We start from the raw sequence: 27,427 nt of genomic DNA on the forward strand, positions 1-27,427 counted from the left end.
TAGCAAATTGGAAAACGTACGCTTGCGCTTTTCTAGCTGGTCGAATTTTATTACGACTTCATCTTTCTTCTACTGCGGATGCACACGGTGATCTAATGCTTGATTATTACGAGATGCTGAATGATTAACCGGACGATTGCTGAAGCTTGTTCCTCCAAGTGATCTATGTTGCTCCACTTCGTCATTCCCAAGAAAATGAATTGCGTATAATTTAGGTAAATACACGCATACCATGGTGAGGAATGCGTTAAGAAGTACAGCCATAGCTATAGCAACTACCTTTTGCACTACATTATTTGAAGTAGAATATAGCGACACAGCTGCAAGACAGAGTATCAATGTTGAATATACGCTCACTGCTATGAATTTGGACTCGTTGAAGTTATCCGGGACTTTGCGGGCTCTGAAGGCATAGTAACAGCAAGCAAGAATAAGCATAAGGTTGTAGCTGCAGGAAGCTAGAAAGCCATAACTGAATTGGCAGAATAATTCCAGGTGACCATCTGGTGGAGATGGGTAGATAAAGGCTGGTTTAGAAGGGCTAACAAACACCGACGGTACCATCATGATAACCTGTAACAAAACGTAAAAAGTAATTTGTTAATATATTTTGGAAGACCATAAATAACGTTCTTGTACATTACATTTTTAAAAGTAGCAAACGGAAGTATAATTATTGTTTGAACCTCGCTTAAAAGTTTATTTCCATAGCAAATAAAATGTTGTCACGAGGCCTTGATAATAAGCAGATTTGCATTCGTAAACTGAAAATGCAAGCATTCTTTGTAGAATTTATCAGAAATGATATTGATATAGATATAGAGGTCCCAGATTGTAATCGAGCACCCTGAGGAAACTAATTCAAAGTAGAAAGTACCGTTGAGACCCATTTTTTGCTGTGTTACCTAGGTAACGAAACATCCAAGATAGTGCATCCCTATCCTTATTTGAATTATTTTATCAATACGAACATTTTGTTACCTCTTTTGGCAAAATCGGAGCACTTTGATGTTTTTGACCCTCCATAGAGCCAAAAATTACCCTTTTGACCTTTTTGGATATAACTCAAGACCGATACGTCCTAGATAGGTCAAACTATACATTTTCTCAATCCTTGTGACTAGAGGAATACATTGGAATGATTAACACAATTTGAGCAAGTTTGAAATTTAATCCTGTGTAAAGTTCGATGACCTTTTCCGGCAAAAAGCTACTCCCATTCATTCATTTTTTTGTAGCCCATGATGCCAACTACCTATTGTAAAAGTGCAGCTTCGCCCCTCCCCCCCCCCCTCCAAACACCCCATCTGAGGGGCCGGCCAGGCTCATACACAAATACACTAAGCCAAAAAAGAAACTTATAATTTTTCACAAGGTCGTATCTTAAAATCCTGTCCATCAAAATTAACCAAAATGACACACATGATTGCCTCAATACTCCAATCTAAACACATGTCAATAACCAAGCAGTTGTCCAACTGACACAATAGCAAAATGCAGTGATATGGAACAGCTTCCTGGACCACATTCACCGCCCTATTGGCACTCAGCAAACGAAATCTGTGAGAACGGCATCTTGAATCCAATGTCCAAGCAAATAATGAAGTCCTTTAGTAACGGGTATGTCCACCGTGCGCTTGCACGCATGCTGTGCACCTGCTTCTCATGCTTCCAACCAAGTTCCTGATGATATCCTGGGGAAGATTGCCCCATGCTTCCCGTTACTAAAGGACTTCATTATTTGTTTGGACATGTGACATGATGATCCTGGTAAGTTTGTTTTGACTCTCTTTAATGTTTTTAACTTAATGTTGTTAAAATTGTTGGCTGTGACCTGTGATTCAAGATCATTCTCACAGATTTCTTTTGCTGGGTGCCAATAGGGCTGTGAATGTGGTCCAGGAAGTTGTTCCATATCAGTGCATTTTGCGGTTGTGTCAGTTGGCCAACTGATTGATTGCTGACATGTTTTTTGAGTAGAGTATTGAGGCAATCCTGTGTGTAATTTTAGTTAATTTTGATAGACAGGATTTTAAGATATGACCTTGTGAAAAATTATAAGTTTCTTTTTTGGCTTAGTGTAGTTTAAGTCGCATTATGTAATTGTATAATTAGGAAAGATTAAAAGCCTTTCAAAGATGATGACATTATATATATCGTTATTGTAGTGGAATAGGCAAACCAGTATGTTGTAAATAGTCTAAACTCTAGATGTTTGTATTTGCATCGCATGTGAAACTAGGAAGTGAGTGTTTGCACGAGGAAGTTACAGATACGCCAAAACTAGTAATTCGAGGAGCTCCTGAAGAACCCTATAGAGGCTATTTCGCCTTTTTCTGGCATATTTGCCTACAATTAGGGGAGTTTCATAATTCATGTATTTATGGTAACGTTTCCTCATACACCTTCCTCACATTCCTGTGTAAACTCTTCGTTTTTATATATATAGAGTGTGTACAGGGGTGTATATGTGAAAATGTACTACGTTTACATTATGACACTGTGAGTTTCTCGTCCCTTTTTGACACGGCATACCTTAATCTTGTGTATTTCGTATGTTATTTTAATTTTGTTCCCAAGTGTTTTGGTATAATACTTCATGACATGTTAACATAGTGAAGGTCAAAGATATATATCAGGCAATAGTATTAGACAAGGTTATGCAAAAACATTCAAGATACAATCACGAAATCGTATTAGACAATCGTATTTGACGCAATATAAGTATCTTAATCTTAATTACGATTGTGAAGATTATCATTCATCCAGGTATTAATAACTATAAAATTTATTTGAGTTGTAACCTGATCTACTGGACTTGAGTGGCAATACTTCACATCCTATCTCGGATTTATCATCAGGCCAAGGACAAACAAAGCAACATTGTGTATGCAATTCAGTGCAAGGACACTGGATGCGATGACGTATACATAGGAGGGATCAAACAAACTCTAGCGAAGCGTATGTACCAGCATAGGAGAGCTAGCACTGGTTGCGGAGACTCTGCGGTTTACTCACACTTAGACAGCACCAATCATTCGTTTGACAAATAAGGATGTCAAGATATTAGATCGCGAAAGCAGATGGTTTGAGAGAGGAGTCAAGGAAGCGATTTATGTCAAACGAGAGGAGGCTTCACTTAACAAGGGAAGCGGGCTTCGTTATAACTTGGCAGGGACCTATTGTTCAGCGATAAAGATGATCCTTCACACAATGTGTCATCGCCCCGATATCTTCATGGCAGAAATCCCCATAATGGTAGATCGAATCCACTAGTTCGTCAACAGCCACGCATGGCCATTTTGTTCCGACCTGTTTAATAGTTTTTAGACTATGGGCCAAAGGACCTCCGACTAAGGCTATCGACAATAACCTGGTCACTGACCTCTATAGATGTCAGTGACCCTGATACACCATCTGCTTTAGACTACCGCCACCAGTGGTCTACACTGCGCTGATACCGTGTTAAGTTCCGTTACCCTGAGTGTTGACGAATGAGGGCAGTAGTCTTTTTTTTTGTTCTGCACATACAATCTAGACGTTCGCTGTTCGTATCTCTGCCCTTGTTGAGACAACGTTGTCAAGATATGTCATCTGGGCCCTACTCTGCCATATTTGGCCGAGTAACGGTCACAATTTTCCTGTTTTTGTATAAAAATTCTAATTTAATTAATGCCTTTTATCCAAGTCAGCACTCAAGCAAAGATTTTGCATTATTAGTTGTCATGTTCGCGTTACATGGATTATTTAAGTTAAATTATGAACTAATATTATTGTTGTAATTTTAATTAATTTATATTATAATTTCATTGCTTATAAAGTGGCTCTGTTTAAGATCTGTCATATTTGGTATAGCCCTAAATGTAAACCAGAATTTTGTACTAAGCCTGTTGCAATAATAGTAAAGCCGTGTATGTCCGAGAAATGTATTTGTTTTACTGTCATTATTTCGCATATTAATTTGATTATTGTGTATTATTTTGCATATTAATGTGTTACTTGTTTAACATATTAATGTTTTAAAGCTATTTGAAATTGATTGATTTTAAAAATAAATTGTTCTATTACCATAAGCTGGGAACTAAACATTTGAACCCTCCCCCACCCACCCAACATTAGATGTTAGAGCATTATGTTTGCGATCTTACCTGAACACATATAGAGAAACATACAAGGATCATTTGCTCTTTCGGATTTGTGTATTTTGGTCGTAGAGTGGATGATCGGCATGATTGAAATATCCGATGAATTCTGTTGACTTTTAATAAAGTTGGCGCGTACGTTAGTGTAAAACAAAATGAGACAAGTATTTCTGAGAGACAACAGCCTTTTACGGTCGGTGTTATGAGTAGAGAGAACACGGCGACACCCGCAAAGAACAAACCTATGATATTAACTCCGCTAAGTTCGCGGCTTGTAGCTTTTACTAGAGGATGTTCCGAGTAAATGTATATACCTATGGTAACACAGAGCGATAGAATCACCTCAATTGCAGCTAGTATCGCAATGAGTAGGATAATTGTGTCGGTCAAACTCACAAAGTCTGGTTTGATTGTTCTACAGACTGAATGAAATATATCTGGCCATTCTGTTTTGTGACATTCAATGCATTCAGTTCCATTTACTACTATAGTATTTACAGGGCACTGTCGACAACCCCAACAGCATTTCTTTTGTAATGGAATAACGACCTGTCCTGGTCGACAATCTTCACGACATACCGATTGACCCACTCCACCTTCATCTATCCATTGTATCTTGTCTTCAAATACTGTCAGTCGACTAGAAGTATCCAATGCATCCCAAACCCCAACATTTATTAACTGATATTGCCCATTTCTTGTTTGTAAATTTGTCCAAACGTACTTTCCTTCAAAGTCCCCAACTTCATTGAATTGAAAATGTCCTCTTGTTCCTTCAAACGAAACTTGTTTTAGATATCTCAAATACTCCTGACCATCAACTTTTTGTAAAAGGCATTCCTGGGGAGCAAATATTAAATCTCCACATTTCGATACGAGTAATGAATGAAGTCCGTGTGCATGGGCATAGACACCATCTATAACAGACGATATAAGTGCAGTTTGAATGATTTCAATGCTGTCGAGATAGTCGCAATCTGAAGGCTGCCCTGAACATTCAGCTGACTCTGCAAAAGATTCCCAATGTTCATTGAACCACGTATTCGCTTTTATACTTTCATCTGACAAGTTCTGAAAATGTGAACTGAAATCAAGTACATCAGGATTAAAGTGATTGACAAACAATCCGCCTACTGGAGGTGTTTCACCATAATCTCTCGCCAATTTGATACCCCAAGCTTCGCTTCCAACCCATGTGTACTTATGTATAAGTCCTGCTTCCTTACAAGCCATCACGATCTTATCAGCGACAAAACCACTTGTAAACACTACAATGGTTTTAGCTTTTGTAACTGTTCGAAGCATTTCAACTGTCTCGAAAAGATCTTGGTCTGATGGGGTTGGTTGAATCGCCTTTGAAACAGCAATACATATACCCCTATTTTCAGCATAAGTTTGTAATGCATGTGCGCCACGAATTCCGTAACTGTCTGCTTCATAGATAAGAGCAACGTATTCCCAGTTAAAATGTGCAATTAAATCTACAATCGCTTCTGCCTGTAAACGATCAGGAGGAACAGAACGAAGAAAATAAGGAAATTGTATTTCATCACTCAGCTCATCGCTTGTCGCACCGAACGATATAATCGGAACGTGAAATATGCTACTTATAGTTTCTACAAGAATACTAAAGGAGCTACTTATAGGTCCTATTATGCCGAAAACATTGTCTGTGTGTGTTTTTAAAGCGGGGCATTGGTTTAACCCCGAGACGTTTTTGATGCCATTATTTACCAATGTCATAGCGGCCCATAGAGACATTTCATTCAAGAGACAATCATCTCGTATGTCCCATCCGAGTGTTATATTAGGTAAAATATCATCTCTGCGGTTAATATCCTCTATAGCATATATCATCGCTTCTGTAAGTTGTATTGACCACATTGAAGGTACACCATCGCAGTCTCTCTCAGAAAAATGTACAGGAAAAATTCCTCCTAGTATAAAATCTCCTGATTTTGTCAAGGAGATACATCCAGCCGGGTGAATAGATGCTACAGGTTCCACCTTTACTAAGTATAATATTGTAAATACGATGCAAATGCTGAAATTCATTTTGAGTGATATTCACTGACTATAGCACTCAAAGAACCAATTGTTGTTTCTAAAAAGACGTAAGACAACTATACCATCATTAGCAAAATGAAAATTCATCATTGGTGATTGGGTGAGAGCCCGGGGGCTCCATCCCCGGGTCCATCGTACCTTTTGGTATTATTTTTGCGACAATATTACCCATCAAGAATATATCTAAATTATATCTTATTTGACACGAATGAAATATCAAATTTCAACGTGGTCAAAACGTAAATATTACTCTCCATGGTCGTGTTGTTGAAGTTAAATCATTAGTTCTGGCAAAGCTTACATTTGTCAAACGTTGCCGAGTATGAGTTCAGATTAGTTCTAAAAATAGTACAAGTACATGATGACATAATGCAGTATAAATAGAAATGCTTCTAAGCCCTTCTGGTGCATGTGGGCCAATTCCGGTAGCACTACCAGCTTCGGGTGCAAAATTTCCGAACAAAATGAATGCTTGTTTTTAATTTTATTTTGGGGTCATTTTTTTCGGACCCAGCAGCACAATTCCACCTAAATTAAAACTGAAATCTCCCCTCCCCCGGTTTTTACATTATAAAATAAAATCTGACCTAAAAGGTGACCGAGTACGTGTGCATGATTAAAGGCAGGACAAATTAAAAGCTATTAATGAAGCAGATATTGAAGATAGCGGAAACATTATTTCATTCTTCATTAGAAAATTACAATTAGAAAAGGTAAAGTAGACGTGCGTTTTGTATATTAGTGATTTTTCTTTATCTTTGATCATATTGCGATAATGGATTCTTCCCTTATTATTCTTTCCTTCTTCTTCTTCATGAAAAAAATAATTCAATGTTAAAATTAAACCTCAATAAACAATAACAAGCTTTTCAATCTCAATTACAATTGTACATAACGTTATGACCCTTCGAGTCCGTATTCGCCGCTCGGTAAATAATGCATCAATTATTTAAAATCGCAGCATTCAGATTTACACTTTAGCAATGCTGTTAGTATATGGTATTGTCATATTATATGTATCGCTTAAAGGCCCATTCAGTGATTTGCTCATCCGGACGATCGTAAAAATCATCAAAATTCAGATTTTAGTACCTTTGTCATTGTCATAGATGTGCTAACATAGCCTGCGAGTGGTTCAGCCGAAAGCCGTGTGTTTAAGACAAAATAAGACATTTTACACGAATCTGTAATTTAGATACTGACAGTATCTAAATTAGCCACATGTATTTGAATGGGGCTTCAACTTCGTCAGTACTGCTGTTTTCTTAGTTTTTGCCAAAATTATCATTTCAAAAATACCAAATGACAATTTGAATGACTTATCCTTCACTTTTAAGCAATTTATAAACAATTTTAATTTTTTACACTTGCGCTGGGATCACTGAATGGGTCTTTAATGACCTAGGTGGAATGTAATTGCTTAAATATCCCAATCCAGCCTTTGGTTCTCAATCTTAAAATTTTATAATTTCAACTTTACTTAAACCAACGATCCATAGGCATTTCAGTAATACTGTGGACATATTTTACATATTTCAAAAATTCGAAGAAAAATCAATAAACGTCTCTAGACTTTACAGCGTACTGTAATTTTCATTTCATTATATTATCATCGATGTTCTGGCTATTCAGGATATTTTCACACGAAATTACTGTTTCATGTTTAATTTGATTCGGATGAGAAGCAACCGGTAATATAATAAAGGACAGGTTCCCTAAAGGAATTGACCTTAGGAACGCACAGCGGAGTGATGAACGATTGTGCGAACTAGAGAATGAACTAAAAAACATAAACTGGGACATCATTGGACTCAGCGATGTAAGACTAAAAGGATTAGCTTGATATGATCTTCAAAGCGGGAATACAATATACTACAGAGGCACGGAAAAGGATGAAGCTAGTGGAGTAGGAGAAAAGACCTCACCGCTAATGTCTTAAAAGCTGTAAGTGTACATCTGATAGAGTGGCACAGATGATCATCATGTTATCAACCCAACAGAAACTTAGAATCATCTAGATCTTCATGCCAACCATAGCCATAAAGTTGACGCAGCTGATGAAGTATATGAAGAAATCAATAGCCTTCTTAACCAAGACAAAGCAAGCCATAAATCATAATGGGCAATTGTAATGCCAAGGTGGAAACCTAGAGAGCTGGAGAGCAGGTAGTTGGCAAAATTCTCATTGTCCAAAGTAATGAGAAGAATCATAAACACATCGAAAGTAGACATGTCCAAATGGCACAACCAAGAATGAAATTGATTTTATCCTCTCAGACAAGCAACGTATTGTTACAGATGTATCTGTTCTCATCAAATTGAACAACGGCAGTGATCACAGATTAGTAAGATCTGCATTAACATGAGACCAGAAAGAGCTAAGCTAATACGCAAGAAGACATCAGCATTCACTGGAGTTCCAGTTAGCCCTGCAGAACAAGATGTAATGCACTGAAAGATACAGTGTGATCTTACTGAAACTTCTAAAGCCATAGCAGAAACAATAAATAGCTGTGCCAGGGAAGTAGCTGGAAAGGAAGTAAAAAAGAAGGAAGGTAAACTTTCAGAAACCACTCTAAACCTTCTCAAGAAGAGAAAGGAAATGAAACAGCAAACCAACATCCAGATAATAGAGTTCTCAGAAGTTTGCAAAACCATCAGGAAACGAATGAAGGCAGAAGATATAGCAAACCTTGGAAGCAGGCAGGAGCTACAAAAAAAGCAAAACAGGCATTAACACTTGGGAGATCACAGATGGTTGCCCTGCAAGATAGATGAGGATGAGGAAGTAATATCGGGGCGGGATGGAATCTTATTCTTTAGTTGGTAAGAATTCTGTAATCTCATTGACCAAACGTCACTTGGATAAAAACAAATCCGAAATACTTGCGTACTCCTAATTGATATACAGGCAGGTAATATTTTCTAACACGCGCGCGTATGCGTAACATAACTCGCGTGATATGATACCGTAAGATTCCCGCATACTATATGCGCGGCATGGCTGCACTGTTAAATAGCAAGGAGGAAACTGTCCTGCTTTTCAGTAACAATGTTGAACTAAATTTACTACAGCGAAGTTTACGAACAAGTCAGAAGATAATAGAATCATGTTCACTAAAGGATAAAATCGTTACCCCTATTTTGTTCTCCCGAAATACGGGAAAACATCTATGGTCTGGTGCGGTATTCCATTCAGCCTGCGGCTTCGTGTGTCGCAGGTGTCCCCACTTGAAGGTGTGTGTGACCCAACAGCCCTTCTGGGTAAAGTGACAGAAACTCTTATTTCCTGTCTCATCCCTATACTAGGGTAACAGTAAAATTGTTTAATTGTTTGTTGGAAGTTGCTTTCTTTGCATCTTTCTTTTTCTTCCTAATTGTAAATAATGCCAGCATGCTTTTTAAGGGCCTTTTTGGCTTAGACTGTTATCTGTTATATTTGATATAATATTAATCTCACTTCATTGGCCTAGCTTGTGCATCTTGTATATGATCTCAGTGTTTGTTTGTTTGTTTTCACAGATGAGATTATGTCCTTAAAAACTAACCATGTTAAACAAACAAAGAAACAAACATTATTGAAACCCCTCAACCCCCCCCCCACATTGCCCAATGAGTATACAGGTTTTGGTACCAAGGGAAAGATCGTATTCGTCCCATAACATAAGTGAAGTTTTAAAGTCTGAAATATGCTTCATTTAGGCGGTATGAAAAAACAGTTTGGTGTACACCACCCGGGGTATGCTCTATAGGCCACATTTTTGCTTTAGGGATTCAATCATGTTTCACCGTTGTTCATCACCGTTTAACAACGATGCGAACGCGTCGTCTGAGTGGTTTACTTCGCGAGGGCAGCTTTAGCTGCCCGAGCGAAGTAAACCACGCAGACGCGCCGGACAACGAAAAGAAGCTAAAGACCGTATAATTCACGGATTATTTCACGAGGAATGTCAGTTAATCATTGCCACTCAGCCTTACAAAAACTTCGACGATTACTCTGTTAAAATCAGCAACAAAACTACAGAATAAAACTGCAATGTTTAGCCGCTGAAAAATACTGGATTTAATTTGTAAAGCTTGCATACGCACACAGTTTCCAAACATGACGAATTTTACGCGCTCTCGCGTAACGCGTAATCTCGCTCGCGTTCGCGTATACGCTATAGTAAAAGTGTGAATTCATCACGGATTAACAACGGTTGGCTCCTGTACAAAGGTATAGGAGGTCTTGTTGAATCTAGAATTCAAACCGCTGAAAAAATTAAACTACGAACTTTTTGAAGGGATATCTCTAGAAATCAGCAAAATTATTAAGTGGATGAACACTACCTGGCCCTGCTATCTCTCGGCTGCAAGTCCATTCACGTCCATGTAGTTACAAAGTACATTAGCATTTGTATCAATTGCATTGTTAAAAATAATATAATGTTACCGATATTTAATTTAATCATTTTTTCATTTCCTAGCTGTCGCATGGATGTATTGATATTCATTCAAAGTGGGAAAAAGAAAAACATTAATATACCTGATCACTCGCATGAACTTTTTATCGGAATATGACGAAGACATGACTTAATTATACGCTCTCCATGGGCAATTGCTACTTTATATTCACCAATTTTGTTCTCGACAAATATAAAAATCATGATATAACATCTGCACAAGATTTTGTTGCTATGCTAATGTTTAAATTTTTGCACGACCATTGCTCAGACAATTTATAGTTGGTAACTTTTTCAACTTTTGGAATTGTTAATATTATTTGTTTTAAATTGCCTTTTTTCAGGAGAGTATACTATCTCTTTTAATGCAGTCAGCTACCTGCACAACCGATTCTTTTGTTCTGCAAGGCTCACTCAGTCATTTAATGAGGCAATACAAACGATCGAAATTGGTGTTGAAATGAGCAAAATTTTGAGTTACACCTTTTCAGTGTAAAAATTTTTTTTTCAGTCAAATGAAAAGCAATAATTTTCATTTTTTCAGTAAATGGCTGGAAAAACTATAATGCTTGATACTGATTTTTTTTTTAAATCCTGGTGTTAAACTTAGGCCTGAAATTCAGTCATTTAGTGTAAGATATTCGATTTTATAGGCTTCAGCTCGGCCCGCGAGCTTTTTCTTGGATCAACCTTTTAGCTTTTCAAAGTAATATAGTTCGCTAATGAAGGATTTTCCCCAACTTTCTAAAGCACATCACCGTGAGCTATATATCATAGTTTTGTCAGAATTTCCGTTTTGATTTCACCATCTTTCACTGTCGGCTGAAAATATTTCTAAATCAACACGTGAAATCTAAAGGCTAATACTAGCATTGTGGATCGATATCCCTGGGTTTAATAGGAATACCGGCATGGCTATAGTGTTGCCAGAACTTCAATATAGCAAAGAAATTCCCAGACCTATAGCGCTCCTACTGATCATGTTTAACCAGAACACCCAATTGGGGATTTAATCGCTGGTCGGGCAATTTGCTTTCAATGAAAAATTGACCTGGATAACAACAAAGGAAATATCGACTATTTCTGCTGGTTGCTCTCGAGATAAAAGTACTCACCATTGCCTACTTTTAGTTAGTTTGACATTTTCGGACCATGAATGGAAAAAGGGTAAAACAAAAACGGAAATTCTGACAAAACTATAACATATAGACCCACACGATGTGCTTTACAGAGGTGGGAAATATCTTTCTTTAGCAAACTATGTTAGTTTGAGACGCTAAAACATGAATTCCGTAAAAAGCTCGCAGGCGAATTCAAGGCCTATAAAATCAAAAATATCACACTAAAAGACACAATTTGATGCTTAATTTTAACACCAGGATTTTAAAAAATGTATATTCAAGCACCAAGTTTTTAACTGACATTACTGAAGAAAAAAAAAATATTGCTTTATATTTGACCGAGAAAATTAATTTCATAGCAAAAAGGTGTATCTCTGAATTGTGCTGATTTTTACATGTATCGATCGACTTTTAGCGTGACTAAGCATTTCTAAAGAATTGGTTGTCCAGGCGGCAGACTGAATGGTCATCTTAAAATTGTTTAGTACATTAAGTGGAACATAACATTGTTGAGTCCATAGTTTTAGTCTAACGGATGGACAATGTAAGGTCGGCGTTGGAGCAAAATATTGATTGGTAACTGAACATTTGAACAAATTCCCCGTTCAATTTTTGTTACGTTAGGAACTAAAATTATGAATATGTATAGTTGCTTTGTATATAAGGTACAGCTTCAACATTAGATGTTGGAGCACTATGATCATTAGGATCGCCGTCTTACCTGAATACAAATGAAGAAACACAGAAGGATCATTTCGTCGCCAGAGTGCTACACTATCGTAAGTGACATTTTTGGCCAAAATGAGATTTTGACGAATTATGGAAGACCATATAAAAACGCACATTTTAAACCAGGTTTTAAGTTTCAAAATTGCTTAATTATTTTTTAATTAATAAAATAAGATATCGTAAGTGCAATGCAATTTTAATTAATGCATGCAAGACTATCGTATGTGCCACTTACGATAGTCTTGCACGCTAATTTTATTTTTCATTTGCTGCAAGACCATCGTATGTGCCACATACGCTACTTTATTGGGCATAAACAACAAAATCACGGAATGCTACACCATCGTAAGTACAAAACAGTCTCTAACACATCACTGGCTGTGACGCTGACGGCTGTATGCGTTGTCACCATGCTGGCTAAATTCATAGCTCCCATGACTGGTAATAGAGACGATAAATCCGGTGTTTTTAGTTTTAGATTCAGTAATAAATCTTGAGAGATAACATAAACGGTGTCTTGCTATTGTAAATATTATGTGCCAAAATAAATTAACACTTGTTAAGAAACATATGATGAAAAAATATTTAATTTAGCAATGCATGCTACACTATCGTATGTGGCACATACGATAGTGTTGCACTCTACACTTATTTCTATTTGAGTGCAACACTATCGTATGTGGCACATACGATAGTGTTGCACTCTACACTCATTTCTATTTGAGTGTAACACTATCGTATGTGGCACTTACGACATCTAAATCAGTAAATAATTCATCGATTTATTAACTTTAACACCATTTATATAGTTTATATTATTAAAATCAAATTGCTTTACATTCCCATGTCATTTTATGACTACTTGGAAACAAACGTCTACGCTAAACACAAAAATGCTCCTCCTGTAAAACTGTCCAAACTGCACTTACGATAGTGTAACACTCTGCCGACGATTTGCGCTTTCGGACTTGAGTATTTAGGTCGTTGAGTGGATGATCGACATGATTGAAATATGCGATGAATTCTGTTGACTTTTAATAACGCTGGCGCATACGTCAGCGTAAAACAAAAAGAGACAAGTATTTCTGATAGCCAACAAGAGATTACATTCGGTATTATGAGTAGAGACAACACAGCGATACCAGCCAGGAACAAACCTATGATATTTACTCCACTAAGTTCTCGGCTTGTAGCTTTTACTAGAGGTTGTTCCGAGTAAATGTATATACCTATGGTAACACAGAGCGATAGAATCACCTCAATTGCAGCTAGTATCGCAATGAGTAGGATAATTGTGTCGGTCAGACTCACAAAGTCTGGTTTGATTGTTCCACAGATTGAATGAAATATATCTGGCCATTCTGTTTTGTCACATTCAAAGCATTCAGTACCATTTACCACGATAGTATTCAAGGGGCACTGTCCACAACCGCAACAGCATTTCTGTTGTATAACGATCTCTCCTGGTCGACAATCTTCACGACATACCGATTGTCCCACTCCACCTTCACCTATCCATTGTATCTTGTCTTCAAATACTGTCAGTCAGCTAGAAGTATCCAATGCATCCCATACACCAACATTTATTAATTTGTATTGTCCATTTTTTGTTTGTAAATTTGTCCAAACGTACTTTCCTTGTAAGTCCCCAACTTCATTGAACTGAAAAAGGCCTCTGGTCCCTTCAAACGAAACTTGTTTTAGATGTCTTAATAAGGCCTGACCATCAACGTCTTGTAAAAAGCATTCTCGTAGAGCAGAATTTAAATCTCCACATTTAGATACAAGTAATGAATGAAGTCCATGTGTATGGACATAGACAGCGTCTATAACAGGCGATATTAGTCCTGTTGGAGTGCCTTCAATGCTATAGAGATAGTCACAATCTGAAGGCTTGTCTGAACATCCACCTGACTCTGCAAAACTTTCCCAATGTTCATTGAACCACATATTATCTGTTACACTTTCATCTGACAAGTTCTGAAAGTAAGATATATAATCAGGTACCTTAAAGAATTTAAAAAGATTAAAGAATTTGACAAACAAACCACCGACCGGCGGTGTTTCACCATAGCATCTCGTCAAATCGTTACCCCAAGCATCGCTTCCAACCCATGTGTACTTATGTAGTAGTCTCGAATCCTTACAAGCCGTCACAATCTTACCAGCTGCTAAAATAGTTGCAAACACTACAATGGTTTTTACTTTTGGAATTGTTTGAAGCATTTCAACTGTCTCAAGAAGATCTAGTTCTGACGGGATTGGCTGAATTGCCAGTGAAATAGCAATACATATCCCTCTGTTTTCAGCATATGTTTGTAACGCATGTGCTCCTCGAATTCCATAACTGTTCGCTTCATAGATGACACCTACATATTTCCAGTTGAAATGTTCAATTAAGTCTACAATCGCCTCTGCTTGTAAGCGATCAGGAGGAACTGAACGAAGAAAATACGGAAATTGTATTTCATCACTAAGCTCATCGCTTGTCGCACCGTACGATATAATCGGGACATGAAATATGCTACTGATGTTGATGCGTCTAATGCACGATCCTGGGGGTGCATTAGACGCATCAACGTCAGCTATTATTAATTTACATGCACATGTACAGACCTCTTCCTTAGTAAAAGTGGCATAATTGTGATGTTACCGTTTCGTTGTTAACTAAACTAATCTCGAGATTAAAACAAGCAAATTGAACAGAACAAACGGCGTTTGAGAGCTAAGACTGCGCCCTTGACGTTGATGTAAGTATCATGCCACTACGGTATTTTCTAGTTCCCACATAGGGCACTTTTCACTTGCACAATTTTTTTGAGACAGGCTGTATTAGCGTAGTGAAGCAAGTCACGTAATAAGGCACGAGATATTAAGTAACCAACAAGAAAATAAATTTAAAAAAATAACAAAATTTTATATTGTGTATTTTGTTATATAAATTTTCTCTAAGATTTCAAAATAATTACTTATATTAGAAATAAATTCCCCCTTAGGTCTTACCTGAATACAAATGAAGAAACACACAAGGATCATTTGCGCTTTCGGACTTGTGTATTTAAGTCGTTGAGTGGATGATCGGCTTGATTGAAATATCCGGTGAATTCTGTTGACCTTTAATAACGTTGGCGCGTATGTAAGTGTAAAACAAAAGGACACGAGTATTTCTGAGAGACAACAGCCTTTTACGGTCGGTGTTATGAGTAGAGAGAACACGGCGACACCCGCAAAGAACAAACCTATGATATTAACTCCGCTAAGTTCGCGGCTTGTAGCTTTCACTGCAGGATGCTCGAAGTAATATACTACACCTGTTGTAACACAGAGAGATAGAATCACCTCAACAGCAGCTAGTATCGTAATGAGTAGGATAATTGTGTCGGTCAAACTCACAAAGTCTGGTTTGATTGTTCTACAGTTTGAATGGGAGATATCTGGCCATTCTGTTTTGTCACATTCAAAACGTTCAGTACTATTTACCACGACAGCATTCACGGGGCATTGCCGACAACCCCAACAGCATTTCTGTTGTAATGGTATAACGACCTGTCCTGGGTGACAATCATCACGACATACCGATCGTCCCACCCCACTTTCATTTATCCATTGTATCTTGTCTTCAAATACTGTCAGTCGGCTGGAAGCATCCAACGCATCCCATACTCCAACATTTATTAACTTATATTGTCCATTTTCTGTTTGTAAATTTGTCCAAATGTACTTTCCTTCTAAGTCTCCATCTTCATTGAATTGAAAAAGGCCTCTGGTCCCTTCAAACGAAACTTGTTTTAGATGTTTTAATAAGGCCTGACCATCAACGTCTTGTAAAAGACATCCTCGTAGAGCAGATTTTAAATCGCCACATTTAGATACAAGTAATGAATGAAGTCCATGTGCATGGACATAGACAGCGTCTATAACAGGCGATATTAGTCCTGTTGGAGTGCCTTCAATGCTATTGAGATAGTCACAATCTGAAGGCTTGTCTGAACATCCACCTGACTCTGCAAAACTTTCCCAATGTTCATTGAACCATATATTCTCTGTTATACTTTCATCTGACAAGTTCTGAAAGTAAGATATATAATCAGGTACCTGCAGATTAAAGAATTTGACAAACAAACCACCGACTGGCAGTGTTTCACTATAACTTCTCGTCAAATCGTTACCCCAAGCATCGCTGCCAACCCATGTGTACTTATGTAGTAGTCCCGCATCCTTACAAGCCGTCACAATCTTATCAGCTGCTAAAACAGTTGCAAACACTACAATGGTTTTTACTTTTGGAATTGTTTGAAGCATTTCAACTGTCTCAAGAAGATCTAGTTCTGATGGGATTGGTTGAATTGCCAGTGAAATAGCAATACATATCCCTCTGTTTTCAGCATATGTTTGTAACGCATGTGCTCCTCGAATTCCGTAACTGTTCGCTTCATAGATGACACCTATATATTCCCAGTTAAAATGTTCAATTAAATCTACAATCGCCTCTGCTTGTAAGCGATCAGGAGGAACTGAACGAAGAAAATACGGAAATTGTATTTCATCACTAAGCTCGTCGCTTGTTGCACCGTACGATATAATCGGGACATGAAATATGCTACTTGCGGTTTCTACAAGAATACTGAATGAGCTTGTTAAAGGTCCTATGATGCCAAAAACATTGCCATTGTGTGTTTGTAATGCTGGGCATTGGATAAATTGCGAGACGTTTCTGATGCCATCATTTACCAATGTCATAGCGGCCCATAGTGACATTTCATTCAAGAAACAATCATCTCGTATGTCCCATCCGAGTCTTATATTAGGTAAAATATCATCGCTGCTGTTAATATCCTCTATGGCAAATTTCATCGCTTCTATAAGTTGTATTGACCACATTGAAGGTGTACCATCACAGCCTCCCCCAGAAAAATGCACAGGAAAAATTCCTCCTAGCGTAAAATCTCCTGATTTTGTTAAGGAGAAACACCCAGCCGGGTGAATAGTGGCTACAATTTCCGATTTAAATAACATTGTTAATACGATGCAATTGATGAAGTTCATTTTGATTAGGTAACTTTCTAGAAAAAACGTAAGAGAAAACAATCAGCAATAGAATTTCAACGACAGCACCGTGGACTGCTACATCGAGTATTCTAGAGGTGTTTTAGTGGCCTCCTCGCTAATGATTTTAATAGCGTAGAAAAGTGATATTGATGAAATTAATTTTGATTATTTGATGCACCTGAAATCACTGAGTTCCCGACACGCTATTCATCGAGAGGTACCTTTTGTTCGAGATAAAGGGCTTCCGCCATTAAATCGGTAACTGACCTGACCAGCGTATTAACGCTATAATAGGCAGGCTACTGTCAATAAGTGATGAAACGAAAGTCACGTAAAAGCGCCTATACGAACGAGAGGTACCTTTTGTACTAGTCCATCCCAAGGGTGTGCGTGAGTTGTCGCATGCACACAAAACAGAGGTTCACCTACAATACAAACCTATTGCAGCGCCCAAATTGGTTTGGGCGCTCATTTGATTATACTCAGTGAACACGCTTTGCTCTACCATTTCGCTACGGACAGTTCAGCATCATAGGCAAAGTGTGCGCTCTGTGTGGCGGATATAAGAATCTACACAAGTAAGTTGTCTACATTGTTTGTCAATAGGTCTACATATAAGGATTTGAAGTAATTATGATATCACTCCTACTGTAGTATTTTTAAGGACATTAGCCGCGGTCCACATCGTGTTTTATTATGTATAGGCCTACCATAGTATTTTACATGAGCATCGCGTTTATAGGAGTCTACCCTGGACCTCAAATGTGATATATTTGCTGATAACTCGAGAAGCATATACCCATACTATTTCTGAATCAATCAATAAAGCAAAGCAAATCATACTTGTAGGCCTATAATACTATATTAAATATAATTGCTGACCAACCGATACAGCTCGATACGCCCAATGTATGAATAAAAGCACCTAACAATAAAGTCGCCCAATTGAACAGTTGTAGGTGTCGATCGCACGACTTCATTAATATTGATTGGCAACATTTTCCAATATGTCAGCGCTCAAATCGGACACAATAGAACAATAGACTCTTCAGTGCGTTGATTGTACCCACGTATCCCAAATGTGTGATTGTGTGGTCTGAATTCTATAAAGGAGGCTTTAGCTGTCGATGCAATCATCTTTACCACCCACCTGAAATTAGGCGCTTCATTTAAATAAATTGAATGCTCTTGCTGATCGATTACACATTTGAATGTATGAAGGCTGCCATTTCCACATATCTATATTACACTATAATGGTAATCACTATACGTATACAAGCAAGTATAAGTATAGGCGTATAAAGGTTGTTTTAAGAAATTTCCATTTAATTTTATTTTAAGAAGGAGATTGGTATAGAAATAATGGCGTACACAAAGAGGGGAGAGGGTTGGGAGGGGGCAAATTCACCCATGTGAGAAGTCTTGGGAGGGAAGGAGGGAGGAAGAGGGGAGGAGGGGATATGGATAATGAGAGAGGGCTGGAGGAAGGGAGAAATGAAAAGATATATAAAGACAATAGATAAATTGAATTTATTGAAATATTTTAAGGAAAATGATGGGAATGAGAGAGGGAGGGTGAGAGGAGACAAGGAGAGCGAGGGAGTGATAAAGTGTAGGAATAGGAAAGAATAAGTAAAGAGAAGGGAAAAGAAAGGAATGATGAATACATTAAATAATTATTATTAGGCCTATATAATAACTAAACACATAACAGCACTGGGCAGCCATTCGATGATGTCAATGCCTTTATTCGTTACCTAATTAAAACGCCCAGTCAGATGTATTTCACACCTGCCAAACACAAGTCACCCAATTTCGAAAACTGGACGTTGAATGTACACTCTCATAAATATTGATTGGCAACATTTTCCAATATGTCAGCGCTCTAATCGGAAACAATAGAACAATAGACCCTGCAGAACGTTGGATACGACCGAGCAATAGTTGAGCTTAGTCAAGAAAATCACGTAATACGGCGCGGAATAAGCAACAAAGAAGAAAATAAATATTTACAAAAATATATTGTGTATTTAGTAATATTAATTTTCTGTAAGATTTCAAAATTATTACTTATGTTACAAAAGGTTTTGTCATACAACAGTGAGAAATCATTATTATGTTGTATGAATGAAATACAAGGGCCATTCATAAGCAATAACGAACGTATAAGAAATGAAGGAAAAAACCCTTTGTCGCAGCGGGAAATCAACTTATTCTCGTGAAAATACAGCTTATTAATCCAATGTGAACATGGGGTCATCGATTTAAATATTTTACTAGCATATTTAGTTTACACCTCAGCTACTTAGTTTTTCACAATATGATACTAATGGAAAGAAATTATCAAATGTTTGTCACTTTCGTCTGTTAATTTTTTTACAGAACGAAAAAATATGCATCACCTCTTCCACAAATCAGTCTCTTATACAAGACTTACCACCACACGCTTGATTGCACATTGAGTATCCCTGGCAAAAGTACCTCTCTCATTCATAATTGACTGTCGAAAGTTAAGCGCGATTATGATGCCTCTTACATATTGGAACTTGATGATGAAGAGGTACTTTTTGAAAAACATAATTACATAATGTAATGAAAAGCTTTAAGCCGTAGGTCGATGCGCACACGATCGGAATTATTCACGCTTCGTCAGAATAAATCGGTTTGAGAAGTTCTACTGTAATGAGGAATACATGTATGAGGTCCAAACACAACGGGCATATTTTATATATTTCCTGTGATACAAAGCTAGACGGGTCGTACTTTTGTTTGTAAGATTAAATAAAATATTGGCTATTCTAAAATTACAGCGCAATGCCTGTAAGGTTCATTTCATTAAAAAAATATCATCGAATTTCTGATTATTCTGCGTATTTTCTAACGACAACACTGTCATATTTGATTTGATTTTCATGAGAAGCCGGTTCTAATATAATAATTTCTTTCTTTCTTTCTTTCTTTCTTTCTTTCTTTCTTTCTTTCTTTCTTTCTTTCTTTCTTTCTTTCTTTCTTTCCTTCCTTCTTTCCTTCTTTCCTTCTTTCCTTCTTTCCTTCTTTCCTTCTTTCCTTCTTTCCTTCTTTCCTTCTTTCCTTCTTTCCTTCTTTCCTTCTTTCCTTCTTTCCTTCCTTCCTTCCTTCCTTCCTTCCTTCCTTCCTTCTTTCCTTCTTTCTTTCTTTCTTTCTTTCTTTCTTTCTTTCTTTCTTTCTTTCTTTCTTTCTTTCTTTCTTTCTTTCTTTCTTTCTTTCTTTCTTTCTTTCTTTCTTTCTTTCTTTCTTTCTTTCTTTCTTTTTCTTTCTTTCTTTCTTTCTTTCTTTCACCTACCTAAGTTCTGACGCTGCTTCGTATCAATGGAACAAATTACCGGGCTCTATTCGCAATGCCTCTGCCAAAAGAAAATTCTCCTCCAGAGGTGTACTGTCCTTTAATCTTCTTCCTACCAGAGCCAAAAATCCGTTGCCAGCTACAGTCGGTTATTTTAAATATGCTTGCAAGTAAATTTCACCTTATGATGTCCTATAGTGCAATATCACTGTTTTTATATATCATTGTTGTTTGTATGCAAATTTTATGCCTAGCTGGTCTAGTTCTTATTGTATTCATAATTTTGTTAAATTGTGCAATCTGATTGATACTTATTGTAATGTATCTTAATATGTATTGTTTACTTTTTGATGTTTTAAGTTTGACCCCTGGGCCAAACTGAAAAACAGTGTTTACACTGAGTTTTGTTACCCAGGCAAAAGAAGTTTTAATAAAATAAAATAAAATAAAATAAAATGCCACTACAATACAAGAGTTTAAAAACAAACTCAAAACTCATCTATTTAATCTGAATTTATAGCATTTATGTCGTTTTTTCATTAACCATGCATCTCTTCTTTCCTTGTTGGAGGACAATGTTCTTGTTTTTTCCACTTATTTTATGCTATGATATAATATTGTATTTTATAATGTTTCAATAATGTTATTGTACTTTTTAGCTCGGTGTAATTTAGAAAAAACTTACGCTAGCGCATTGTGTAATTTCCTGTGTGTCCTTTTTATTTGAACAGCGCATCGAAACTTCAGTCTTTATAAATGTAATTAATTTTATGTTATGTTATTTTGTGTAATTCACCCCAATATGTAACACATCTCTGGATACAGACTGCCTAAAACAACCACTATTAAATATTATCAAAGATAATGGTCATTATTAAACTTATCCGCTGCTAGTGTAGCATAGACTTTACAGGAAAGCTCCGGCAATCGCAACATACGATGTTAGAAAATTGATTATCAAGCACGAATCACTGGGTTTTATTTTAAACAAACTCATATTGACCATACAAACGAATTAAAACAGCCGTCTCTCAATATGCGATATTCAAAATTCCCGGGCGTCGGGATTGTCGGTGCAATGACGTCCCAGTAATACAATGAAGGCTGGCATAAATTGAGCACAAATCAACATGACGTCATTGCACTGGATAATTTCGGCGCGGGAATTTTGGATATCGCGTGTTGAGAACCGGCTGTTTTTATTAATTTTTAGGTCAAAATGAGTTTGTTCTAAATAAAACCATGTGATTCGTGTTTGATAATTATTTTTTAACATACCGTAGAATTCCGTCTAGAAGCATATATGCCTCTAAACGAGGTTTTTTTTGAAAGGCCAATACCCTTCTCAAAAACATTGCAATAGATTGGTCTTACAAATATACATGTTTGTACAGCCGCCTTTATCAGTAATATAGTTGTTCAAACTCCAAATAACGTTTTTGTTGAGAGTGTCTGCCTCTTGTCTCTTGTGTCAAAAAAAACTCGTTTAGAGGCATATGCTTGAAGACGGAATTTTACGGTATAAGGCATAATGTTGTGATTGCCGGAGTCATTCTTTAATGGATTTACAAACATATAGGCATATACTCCCAAACCAATGGAGTTTTAGTATAAACATGATAAAAACTGCCACTAATGAAGAATTAATTTCTTATTCAAATAATTATGCTTTTATTAACAATTTCATCCACAATAAATTTTTCGCGTTGCTTAAATTGAAACATTTATGTTGAGAAAAAAGACGCAAAGTTTGTCTATTTACTTTCTCTTTATATATTTGAACCCTTTTTAAATTCATTTCCCATGCACTGCGTTTTGCTTATGATTGACCTCACCTAGAGCAAATGGAAAAGATATTAAAAACAAATTACATCACACGATAAATAAGCCCCAATTCGTGGACATATGCTGTAGTCAAAATCGCATTACACGACGCATGTGTCTACTTAAAACCTCTGTTCATTTGTCTTAAGTACAATTATTAAATGCTTAAATAAAATCCTTTCAAAGTTGATAACATCCATTGTAGGATGTCATCCATTGAGAGAAATATGCAAACACGTACCTATGATGTAAATACTCACACTGCCAAAAAGTTTTCCAACATCTCTAAAAAATCGAAAAAATTAGAGAAAAAAAGAGTTCGGCAAACTGTAATTAAGGAGGATTGTCATAATACCACGAGTCATTCAGGCGGCCATTGTTGAAACCTTTTAGCCTCGCTTTCGTTTCCGAAGGGCAGATTGTTTTGATCAACGTTGGTTAAAATCCTGCCCAAATAATTGTATTTTTACTGTTTAATAAACGTAGTATAATACATGGGTGTTTTTAACAGTGTAGGTGTTAGAGAGAGAGAGAGAGGCTACCGTCCGAAATAATTGAAATATTGTCTTCGTTGTATATTCCGATATATTATTATATTAAAGTTTTTCTTTTCCCCATTTTGAATGAATGTTAATTTTATGCTTGAGACAGCCAATAAATGGACAAATAATTAAACTAAATATCAGTTAACATAATATTCTAGGTAATTACGTTTAACAATATAGGTTAATTGATACGAATGGCAATGTACTTTGAAAGTACATGGACGTCATATGAAACCCTTCACCGAGCAAAGAGTAAACCCTACAGAAAGCGTGGGCAAGGTAATGTATATCCACTCGACTCAATTTGATTGACTCGTATTGGAGTTAGGACATCATAGATAGTAAGCCAGACCACCCCAAGTACAGTTCTGTTCCATAAGTGTTGCATCCGTACGTCTTCTTGCATCCTTGTATTAAAGTTGTTCCAACGTTCGCTCATAATATCCATTCCGCTAATTCAAAAGCTGCGTAAGTTTGTACGACTCATTTAAATTTGCAATCGATTTTTTTAAAACCTATTGGTCACAAAAGGCAAATTGAATTTACTAAATTATTTGGAAGGTGTCGTTGATTTCAAGCGGCAGATGTTGTCTGACCTGCAAATCATCAACAGAATCAACAAAATGTTGTCTACTTTATCAAATGGATGATCAACAAATCCTATACACTTAGACGCTGTACATGAATAAAAAATAGAATATTTTGTACGAGCAATATTGAAATCCTATGAACTTGAATTTCAATATAAATCTTATGTTGCACACAAAAAAAAACCCATTTGATATTACTACTTGAAAAACATAATTAAATAATGTAATAAAAAGCTTTAAGCCGTAGGTCGAACATATTAAATCATTTCCAAAATGAGTTATAATTGATTGAGTCAAAATTCAATAAAATGTTGATTGCTTATCGGTATTTTTTACTTTGCTCTATACACTCGTGGCGTGGCGCAATGGTTAGGGTACTTGCCTTTAGTGCATGAGGTCCAGGGCTCAATTCCCGGCGGTGGTAATTTGCTGGGATATTTACTTGGAAAAAAAGATTAATTAGCAACTTCTGTAGATTAAATTCAGACTTCCGCTCTCCCCATGGTTCATTTAGAATTGAGTAAATAAATCATGAAAGTACTCCGTCCTTCGGAGGGGACGTTAAGCCGTCGGTCCCGTGTGCAGAGAGCCACACCTGTACATGTATCTCGCAGCCAGTTTCGAAAAGAGTAGGGTGTTAACCCCTGAATGTTCCTAACCCGTCCCGGTGTTCAAATAGACCCCAATGGAAATAAGCTTCAATAGAGGCTTTCTTGGGTTATCCAGGGTTGTCAAAACCCGAACAAATCAAATCAAGTCAACCTCAAAGCGCAAGTCATTCGCTGGCTCGCCGACTATTGTTATACAATGTACTTTTAAAACTGGCCCTTCGTCTAATTAATTGCTTCTAACTTTACTTTTTGAAGTCACATTGGATTAACTGTGCAGGATTAGATAGTCCATCTATTTAAAAAAAATTACCCAAATGGTTCACATTTAAAATTGGAATGTTTTTTGTGCACGGATACTTTTTGGTGCAGTTTATATACATTACCCATTCATGTTTTCAAACCACCTACAGGAAACAAACAAGGACAAATTTTGAACGCATATATAGTAAAGCATATTGTGAAAGTTGAAAGCCAGAACTCACAAAGGAACGTTTGTGAGTAAAGTTTCCACATCGCAGCGCGATGCGATGCTGCGATGCTTTTAAAACATTGCAGCATCGCGCGATGAAATTAAAATGTACATTTTAATTTCATCGCGCGATGTTTTAAAAGCATGGGGGTCTGCATCTCCTTTTATGGTCATTCTGCCGACCTTGATTTTCCAGCAGCCAATCACAAGCGTGCACAGCTGCGATATCATAGCGCGATGCTATAAAGTTGAACAAAATCCAACTCCATCGCGGACTGAAATTTCCATCGCGCGATTGAAATTTTCACCGCTGAAGCTCGTAAAAAACTGGCTCAGATTTCAGTTTTTATAGCATCGCAGCATCGCATCGCGCTGCGATGTGGAGTCAGGATCGGGCTTTATGGCTTTCTAGCTCTCAATCCTCGACTTTGTAATCTTCTTACCTGGATACAAATAAAGAAACATACAAGGATCATTTGCTCTTTCGGACTTGTGTATTTAGGTCGTTGAGTGGATGATCGGCTTGATTGAAATATCCGGTGAATTCTGTTGACCTTTAATAACGTTGGCGCGTACGTTAGTGTAAAACAAAATGAGACAAGTATTTCTGAGAGGCAGCATGTGAGTACGTTCGGTGTTATGAGTAGAGAGAACACGGCGAGACCCGCAAAGAACAAACCTATGATATTAACTCCGCTAAGTTCGCGGCTTGTAGCTTTCACAGCAGGATGCTCGAAGTAATATACTACACCTGTTGTAACACAGAGAGATAGAATCACCTCAACAGCAGCTAGTATCGTAATGAGTAGGATAATTGTGTCTGTCAAACTCACAAAGTCTGGTTTGATTGTTTTACAGACTGAATGGGTGATATCTGGCCATTCTGTTTTGTAACATTCAAAACATCCTGTTCCGTTTACTACGATAGCATTGGCTGGGCACTGTCGACAACCCCAACAGCATTTCTGTTGTAATGGTATAACGACCTGTCCTGGTCGACAATCTTCACGACATATCGATTGTCCCACCCCACCTGCACCTATCCATTGTATCTTGTGTTCAAATACTGTCAGTCGGCTGGAAGTATCCAATGCATCCCATACACCAACATTTATTAACTTGTATTCTCCTTTTTCTGTTTGTAAATTTGTCCAAACGTATTTTCCTTCTAAGTCTCCAACATCATTGAATTGAAACAGTCCTCTTGTACCTTCAAATGAAACTTGTTTCAAATGTTTCAATAAAGTCTTACCATCAATTTCTTGCATAATACATTCTCGTTGTGCAGAATGTAAATCGCCACAACTCGATACAAGTAATGAATGAAGCCCATAGGCATGGGCATAAACAGCATCTATAACAGGGGATATCGGTCCAGTTTGAGTAAAGTCAATGCTATTGAGATACTCACAATCTGAAGGCTTGCCTGAACATGCAGTATTCTCAGCAAAGGATTCCCAATGTTCACTGAACCACCTATTCTCTGTAATACTTTCATCTGACAGGTTCTGAAAGTGAGAGATGAAATCAGGTACTTGTGGATTAAAGAATTTTACAAACAATCCACCCACTGGTGGTGTTTCACCATAATCTCTCGCCAAATCGTGACCCCAAGCTTCGCTTCCAACCCATGTGTATTTATGTATATCTCCTCCTTCCTTAAAAGCCATCACGATCCTATCAGCGGCTAAACCAGTTGCAAAAACTACAATGGTTGTAGCTTTTGGAACTGTTCGAAGCATTTCAACTGTCTCAAAAAGATCTTGTTCTGATGGGATTGGTTGAATCGCCTTTGAAACAGCAATGCATATCCCCCTATTTTCAGCATAAGTTTGTAATGCGTGTGCGCCACGAATTCCGTAACTGTTTGCTTCATAGATTACCGCTACATATTCCCAGTTAAAATGTGCAATTAAATCTACAATCGCTTCTGCCTGTAAGCGATCAGGAGGGACAGAACGAAGAAAATAAGGAAATTGCGTTTCATCACTAAGCTCATCGCTTGTCGCACCGTACGATATAATCGGAACATGAAATATGCTACTTGTCGTTTCTACGAGAATACTAAATGGGCTAGTCAAAGGTCCTATGATGCCAAAAACATTGCCATTGTGTGTTTGTAATGCTGGGCATTGGATTAATTGCGAGACGTTTTTGATGCCATCATTGACCAATGTCATTGCGGCCCATAGAGACATTTCATTCAAGAAACAATCATCTCGTATGTCCCATCCGAGTGTTATATTAGGTAAAATATCATCTCTGCTGTTAATATCCTCTATGGCAAATTTCATCGCTTCTATAAGTTGTATTGACCACATTGAAGGTGTACCGTCACAGCCTCTCCCCGAAAAATGTACAGGAAAAATTCCTCCTAGCGTAAAATCTCCTGCTTTTGTTAAAGAGACACACCCAGCCGGGTGAATATTTGCTATAGGTTCCGATTTCACAAGATACGATGTTGTTAATATCGTAACGATGTAAATGATGAAATTCAATTTGATCAGGTAATGCAT

General features: G+C 37.2%; 1 protein-coding gene across 1 annotated transcript; it reads right to left on the reverse strand.

The window, feature by feature from the left end:
• Positions 1 to 27,427, reverse strand: LOC140147059 (metabotropic glutamate receptor 1-like). Its single transcript, XM_072168830.1, has 2 exons — positions 25,355 to 27,427; positions 1 to 573 (listed from the first exon to the last, which is right to left on the reverse strand). Exons 1-2 carry the CDS (start codon positions 27,425 to 27,427, stop codon positions 70 to 72), a joined length of 2,577 nt encoding a protein of 858 aa, XP_072024931.1. The 3' UTR covers positions 1 to 69.

This window comes from Amphiura filiformis, chromosome 3, assembly GCF_039555335.1.
Source record: "Amphiura filiformis chromosome 3, Afil_fr2py, whole genome shotgun sequence".
Lineage (NCBI taxonomy): Eukaryota > Metazoa > Echinodermata > Ophiuroidea > Amphilepidida > Amphiuridae > Amphiura > Amphiura filiformis.

Bases quoted from the DNA above. Each gene is read 5' to 3' on its own strand.
- LOC140147059 (XM_072168830.1), bottom strand. From the start codon at position 27,427: ATGCATTACCTGATCAAATTGAATTTCATCATTTACATCGTTACGATA. The intron at 574-25,354 runs GTAAGAAGATTA...GTTTTGTTACAG, and splicing joins GTTTCTTTATTTGTATCCAG to GTTATCATGATGGTACCGTC.